Below are 7,529 nucleotides of genomic sequence, written 5' to 3'. Positions count from 1 at the left end.
GAGCGGCGGTGCGCTAGGGTTAGTGGTGCGGTGCCGATGACGTGGGTAGCCGGGATGAGGCGGCGGCTCGGGCGCGGCGGCGTGGCACCCATCTGGGGCTACCATCACGAAAGCGGGGGTATGGAGAGGGTCACAGGTGCGATAGTGCACTCCAGCTTAGGCGGTGAGGTGCGAGGGTGGGGGCGAGGTGTGGACGCGCGGCGAGCGTGAGTGGGAAGTACGGCAGGAGGTGGAGGATGCACAGGAGAGGGGGAAGGTGAGGCTGACAGGCGGGGTCATGCGGCAGCGAGAGAAAGAGAGAGAGGAGCGCAGGTACAGCACAGGCGCGAGCTGGGCTGGCCGGCTAGCTAGGCGGCCGGTTGGGCCAGGCGCGGGGCGACGATGAGGCGGGCAAGTGCGAGCCAGACCGAAAGTCGAGGCGAGATAGGGTGGGTAGGGAGGTTAGCGGTCCAGGCCGTGGGCTGCGGCCGGCCTGGATGGGTTAGAGGTTAGGTTTGTTTATTTTTGGATTTAGTTTTAGTTTTAGATTTAGTTTGAATTTTGAATCTAATTCAAAATTCAAACAAACACTCAAACATGAAATGCAAATAAAATCCAATCCAAGAAGATCCAAATCATTCCACACAAGTTTTGAAATGAAATTTTGAGAAGAGGAAAGAATTGGCTAACATTTTCAAATGAGCACACCATGCAAATAATTTTTTTTAAAAATTTTTACAAAATTCACTCAAATAAATATTACAATTTTTTGGATTATTACACGAACATCACGAGAGGGAGGACTAATGCGATCATTGTAACCAGGCTGCTCGCTCAAGGTTTGTTCATCTATTTTAGATCCAAGCAATGGCGATAGTTCCCAGGTTTTCGTTCTGATTTGTACCGACTAGTTCATCAACCCGTGCTCCCGCACAGGCTAATATGTTTAGAAGCTATTGTATTTGAAAATTATTTAGAAATTAAACTCCTAGCTCATAATCAAAATTGTTTACCTACTACTCTTTTATTTTGAATACTTCAACGTAATCTTATATAGATATGTATCTATCTTTATCTAGTTGTGACTGATTTTAATTAATAATTACTCTATGCACATTTTCACCCATATTCGTACTTTTTCCATTTTGTATCACACCTCCAATCCTCTATACATTATGTTTAGCATATAAATTAATATTTTTCATCGATTCCTCATGTACATATATAAATGGTCTAAATGGTGGCACTTATCATGTGCATATACTTTAACTTAGTATTTTTATATTAACAATGACATAAATAGGTAATTTAGAATAATATATTAGTTTACTTTTTGACATTTCTGTATGATGCACTTGAAGATAATTAGATTAATATTTAGTTGTTTACTTTAGGTTATTTTTAATAACGACACACGTGGGTAACATAGATAAAATTTTAGAATGATATTTTAAGTTATGCTTTATAATGATGTGTATTAGTAAATTGGATGAAGATTATGGATTTAGTTTAGATTATTTTTTATAATAGCTGAGCTCGGTAATTTAGATATAGGTTTAGAGCTCATTTTTAAATATTTTTTACAATACTTTTTAGAAAATATAATAGATCAATGGCTATGATTATTAGAGTTTACAGGATTGGTGTTTGATGTTTTTAATTTTTATGAGAATTTGTCTCTTTTTTCTAGCTTGTCTCGTGGGAACTAATGCGGAGTCTCCAATGAAAAAAAATGAGACTACATTGCTACAAAACTATTACCATAAGCTATCTCTCGTTTGTTAAATATTCGAACACAATACTTATGTAGATATATACTTAATATCTTCATCCAATTGTGATAGATTTTAGTTAATAATTACTCTATAATATTTTCATCCACATTTATAATCTTTAACTTTTCACTTTGCACTGTATGTATGCGCTTGAATTTGTTTAATGAACCCTAAGTTTGAGATACAATTTTAACATAGAAATCTATATTCTCATCACTTTATATCCTTATAAATGGTGACACACATCATGCGTATAGACCTTAATTATTATATCGTATACCAGTAGTGAAAGATATAGACTATTTAGAATCATATATTTCTCTATATTTTTAAATAAGGTTATTTGATTCAAACGTAGGATTACCTCATGTTATTTTTAATAATGGCATGTGTGGGTAATATAGGTGCAAATTGAAGGGGTTACTTTAAGTTTTTTAAGTAATAGTGGTAGACAATTCAGTTGCAAATTAGGGGCTTATTTTAAATATTGTTTATAATGGCATAAGTGGGTAATTTGGATGAAGATTAGGGGGTTACTTTTAGTTTATTTTATATAATGATAGAGGTGGGTAATTTATATATAGATTTAGGGGGTTAATTTAGGCTATTTTCATAATGACATAGGTGGGTAATTTTTTAAAAACATAATAGATCCAATGGCTACGATGATTTGAATCTATCGATTGTTGGTTGGATGTTTTGCTTTTTTGTCAGAATTTCTAGGATTTTTCTCCTTTTCTAGAGTGTACATCTAGGAATCCTAGGTGGCTTCACCTGGAGGTTTCAAAAGGAACCTCCAATTAGTAATAGTAAGATAGTTACCAGATTTTACTTCTACAATCCAAGCAGGCGCGTCAGATACTGATAGGATGTTGGTCCAAGCATTGCTTCTCGTGGTGGAGAGAATAGCTTGCACCACGTACAATGTGGTGAACTCTTGGTTCAGTCATCCATCAGTTCACAATAGAGCTTGTATTTCAGCTATTTGCAACTTGAATACTCTCTTGGAACAGTGCAATAGGATGGATGAATATTAAACGTGCATCAGGCTGTTCTCCATCTACAGTTCAAAGTAGAGAAAACTCTTGGAGCAATGATCCTTGTGACTTATTATGGATGTTGAGATGTTCTAATTATTCCAAAATGAACCCCATGAAATGTACTGAAATGCAAACTCTTGGCATGCATGCATTCTGGTAATTGGTAAAGAAGAAAAAGAATGGATAAATTTTGACAAGAGGAGACACCTCTCGCATCCTGAGAAGAGATTGCCATACGTGATACGTGTTAAGGAGAGCAGCTAATACTCAATGAGGGTTGACAAGCGGAAGATCGATCCCCAGCCCAAAAGATAGCAGCAGGAAGGTGATGGTTTGTCCCAAGAAGAGGCCCTTGGAAGGTACAAATCTTTCTGACCACAATGCCGTTTTCAGCTATGCACTCTCGAGCAGCTTAGGTTAGGTGATCCGGACTAGACATCCATGTTTCGAATACAAACTTATTTGCTGCAGCTATCCAGTGCTAGCTGAAATGCTTCCTCGATTTGTGATCATTTCTTCTTTGGTGATTGGGATTCTTCAATTAGATTCTAAGGTATTCTTTGCTGAATTCAGCAGGAGCTCTGCCAAACAGTTTTTTATAGACAAGTGATTCTCTGCTGATTTTGTGAAGTGATTCTCTAAAATGAACTAAGAGGCTGGGAGCTGAAAAAAGTAGTTTCTCCTGATTCCGTGAAATGATTCTCTATCAGTTTATGACTTTCAGCCACATAATTACTTCTCTTAGAGATTCAGTTTTCATAAAAAATCAGAATTATATGGAGCTCTACCAAACAGACACTAGGTTGGATGGATTTTTACTTGAACAATCCGTATCCTAGGATTAATTATGTCTGGTTGAACGGGTATTGTTGCTTTCCCTTTGTTCCAAGCAGTTTCAAACTGATAAATGCTTGTCTGCCATTGTTTATGTAGACATAGCTGAAAATTTCAGTGTGAAGATACATATATATATAGCATGAGGATCCTAATAATTTGTTGTGCTCGAGGTAAATGTGGGTGGTGCTTAAAACTTGATTTTCATTTGGACGATTCTATAAACAAACAAAATAAGGGGGTGTTTGATTCTTTTGTCCAAACTAAAATTTCTGTCACATCGAATGTTTAGATACTAATTAGGAGTATTAAATATAGATTAATTACAAAACCAATTGCACAGATGGAGGCTAATTCGCGAGACGAATCTATTAAACCTAATTAGTCCATGATTTGACAATGTGATCCTACAGTAAACATGTGTTAATCATGAATTAATTAGGTTTAATAGATTCGTCTCGCGAATTAGCCTCTGTGTAATTAGTTTTATAATTAACTTAATATTTAGTCCTCCTAATTAGCTAACACGGAAGACTTTAACGATACGAACGCCCCTAAAAGCAGAGTGAAGTAATAATACGAGCCTGCTAGCTGACTGTTGGTTCCAGCCCATGTCGTGATCACACAAAACTACTGATTCGCTCCCTAGCCTTGTCCTCTCCTCTCTCTGACTCTGTTCCCGTCGGCGAACCAATCGGAGATTTGTCTCATCCAATCGCCGGCGCTGCTCCGATTCCAGGGAGTCAGGGACCGACCCGGACCGGACCGGACACCACCACCGCCCGCCATGCATCTCAGCAAGACCAGCTGTGTTTCAGTTTCAGCTGACCTTGAACCGAAGACGTTACTCGGGCAAGCCGCGAGCGTCGTTCAAGTAGGCAGTAGCCGTGGAGCGAGCAGGCACACGGCTCGTCCCGATGCGGCGGAGGATCGGCGTTGTTGTATATTGTTGTTGACTTGTTGTACGTGCCTTCCAAAAGCTTCAGCCAGACTAGAAAAGAAGAGCTGGGAAATGAAATTTCGGTCTGGGTTAGCCTGATCCACTCCAGCGATTGAATTTGTGGTGGGGGCTCGACCCCTCGGCAGGGCGGGGAAGCACCAGAGGAGAGAGCCTCACAGCACTTGTGCATGATGCAGCTGCTGATCGTAATGGATCTCAGGCTGGCTGCCCTGCAGGTAGGATGCTGCAATGCACCCCAGCAAGGTCAGGCGGATGTTTTCAGCTGGGCTTGGACTCCAGCAATCATGAATTAGGCACATGATCATGTCAAGTAGCAGTGCTTCATCACTTTCCAAACTTGTGCGAGGAGGGTACCAAGTACAGACATTCAGCGCAAGCAAGCAAGGTCTCTGCAAACGCTATCTGCCACGCTGGAGATTTGCTCATCCAGTCACTAGCACTGACAGCCGTGTCATCAACCCAATCGCAGCCTGGATCCACAGCGCACAGGGCCGTAGATAGGCTCGTATCTGATGGAAACAGCACCGTCCAGCCTGCAACTTCCTTTTCAGCTCCTGTATTGACTGACTGAACCTCCTCTCCTTTATCAAAAAAAAAAAAACTCCTCTCCTGAAGGCACACTGCATCTTTTGTCAATAGCACCCGTACTTACAGCATAAAGTGAAGTGACCAACGACTTAGCGAGCGGACTCACTGGACATTGCAGTTTGTGTAGGTTTTAGCCTCAAAACCTCCATGCCCCTACTGACCAAGTGACACTGATTAGTGCGTGCAAATGATGAAGCTTGCAACGAAGTACCAGGAAGGTCCTGGTATTTCTGCAGCACGCAACTGCTGCTGATCTGAATGCCTTCCGGTTATGCGTCTCGGAAAGATCATCTGTTTTCAGGATCTGAATGCCTTGAACTGAAGATGATACTCTTGCAATACTGAATTAGGGACATAATTGAGTCAGGTTAGAAGTAATGTTTCACTTTTCAAACTTGTGCTCAAAATCCACGGATAAGTAACATCCAGGAGCTACCAAGTTACAGGGATTCAGCAGAAGCAAAGGTCTGTGTAAATTTCTCTTAATTCCATTGTCTTCTTCGGAATTACAGCAAGAGGCCGTGGATACAGAAGACACCATACTATAGGTAGAGATACACGGGAAGATTACAAGAACAGATTCTCTCGACGGAGCACATGATTGTTATTCACATTATCACAAAGTATTACCGAATCTTGACAGCGGTAGAAGAGACTAAAAGAAGCAGGAAAAAAAATTATCAATGTCTATCGAGATAGCACTCGGCAGTAAGCACTGCTCCACCGGATGAGGCAGCCCAAGAACACGAAGAAGCGAGCACGATCCGGTACCATTTCGGGGGCAGTGCTTTGCAGTTGGTTCGTGGCTGGTTCGCCGAGGCGGCGGCGGCGGCTAGAGGTGGAGCAGCGTGTCGCAGCGCCAGTCCATCTCGTCGGCGGCGGCGGCCGCCTCCGGGTCCGCCACGTTCAGATCGAAGGGCAGCGGCGAGCACCGCGGCGGCGCGGCGGCCTCGTCGCCGGCGCCGGCGCCCGACGCGCCGTCCTCGCAGAGGACCGAGGAGGACGACCCGCAGTAGCTGCGGCAGTCCTCCTCGGCAGCCGGGGCGGCGCCGCGGAGGAACCCCGCCGTAACGGCGCCCGGCGCGCCGCTTCCGCCGCCGCCGCTCCAGGACTCGACGGTGCTGCTGTGGCTAGACGTCGCCGCCGCCGACGCCGCCGTGACGGGGTGCTGCGGAGGAGGCGGCACCACCGCCACCGGTGCGACCGCGGGGGACGCGGCGGAGGAGGGGAAGTTGGTCCGCGCGGCAGCGCCGCGGATGTTCCTGGCGGCGGCGTCGTAGGCGCGCGCGGCGGCCTCGGCGGAGTCGAAGGTGCCGAGCCAGATCGGGGTCTTCCGCGCCGGGTCCCGGATCTCGGCCGCGTACCGCCCCGACGGCCGCCGCCTCACCCCGCGGTACTTCACCTCCGCCCCGCCGTGCCCCGCCGGCGCCGGGACCGGCGGCAGCCTCGACCGCCGCATCCCCCCCTCCCCTCCTCCGCCTCGCCTCCGACCACGCGCTCGCTGCCCTGTTCTCCTCTCCTCTGCCGTCCTCACCGTGTCCTCGGCGACTCCGCGTTTGGCCTGGCCTGCCCCGAGTAGCCTTTCTTTCCTTTCCTCCCTCCCCCTCCCGCGAGAACCCGCCGCCTGTTTGGTCGGCACGGCGCCGCGGAGGCTGACGCGGCGGGCCCGCCACGACCCGGGCGCCGCGTCGGTCCGCTGGTTGGTTGGTTGATTTCCGGCCGACCGCGTCACCACGTCCACGTCCCGGGGTCGGTCGGCTGCCGGCCTCCCGCGGCTGCCTCCTGCTGCCTGCTGGCTCTCCCGCTCCCCTCATCATCAGCCATCACCGCATCGCATTCGCCTCTCCTCCTCTCCCCTCCCACGCCAGACCAGAGACCACGGGTGGTGCGGTGTGGTTGGGCGCGGGGGGATTTTTGCGATTCGTTCGACGGGTGGGTGAGTGCGCGCCGTGCCGTGTCGTGGTGGTAGCCGCGGCGCCACTAGCGCGGGCGCGGCATATTCGCGCGCGCCTGCCTCTAGTGACCCCCCGCTTGTGTGGCTGTGGACAGGATCAGCGCTCAGCGGAGTGGAAGCAAACGTGAGCTGAATCCGAGACCGTTCAAGTGAGTCGGTGACCGTCTACACACTACGAGTAAAATGAGCTAGTTTGGCCGCGGAGCAAGGTTAATCTGTGTTTAAAAGTTTAAAACTACAAGTCCATGCTTGATCCTGGACAAATTTGAAACGCATGGTTTTTTATTTATAGAAAACGGCCTGCTCATTTTAAAGTTCTGTTGTTAAAAAAAAAAGTTGGACGTTCTGAGCGAGACTATGGGACACACGGCCCCAGTTCATGGGCAAGGCCACTATCA

The 7,529-nt window shown here is 46.5% G+C and overlaps 1 protein-coding gene across 1 annotated transcript; it reads right to left on the bottom strand.

Annotated features, from left to right (window-relative positions):
* Positions 1–5,626: 5,626 nt before the first annotated feature.
* On the bottom strand, positions 5,627–7,104 carry LOC101785275 (ethylene-responsive transcription factor 3-like). Its single transcript, XM_004951775.2, has one exon. It carries the CDS (start codon positions 6,634–6,636, stop codon positions 6,010–6,012), a length of 627 nt encoding a protein of 208 aa, XP_004951832.1. The 5' UTR covers positions 6,637–7,104; the 3' UTR covers positions 5,627–6,009.
* Between the last annotated feature and the right edge of the window lie 425 nt (positions 7,105–7,529).

The sequence above is a fragment of the Setaria italica genome, chromosome I (assembly GCF_000263155.2).
Source record: "Setaria italica strain Yugu1 chromosome I, Setaria_italica_v2.0, whole genome shotgun sequence".
NCBI classification, from domain to species: domain Eukaryota; kingdom Viridiplantae; phylum Streptophyta; class Magnoliopsida; order Poales; family Poaceae; genus Setaria; species Setaria italica.
This window is presented reverse-complemented; position numbering and strand designations above follow the sequence as displayed.

What these genes read in the sequence shown, in the direction of transcription:
- LOC101785275 (XM_004951775.2), bottom strand. Translation starts at nt 6,636, where the DNA reads ATGCGGCGGTCGAGGCTGCCGCCGGTCCCGGCGCCGGCGGGGCACGGC.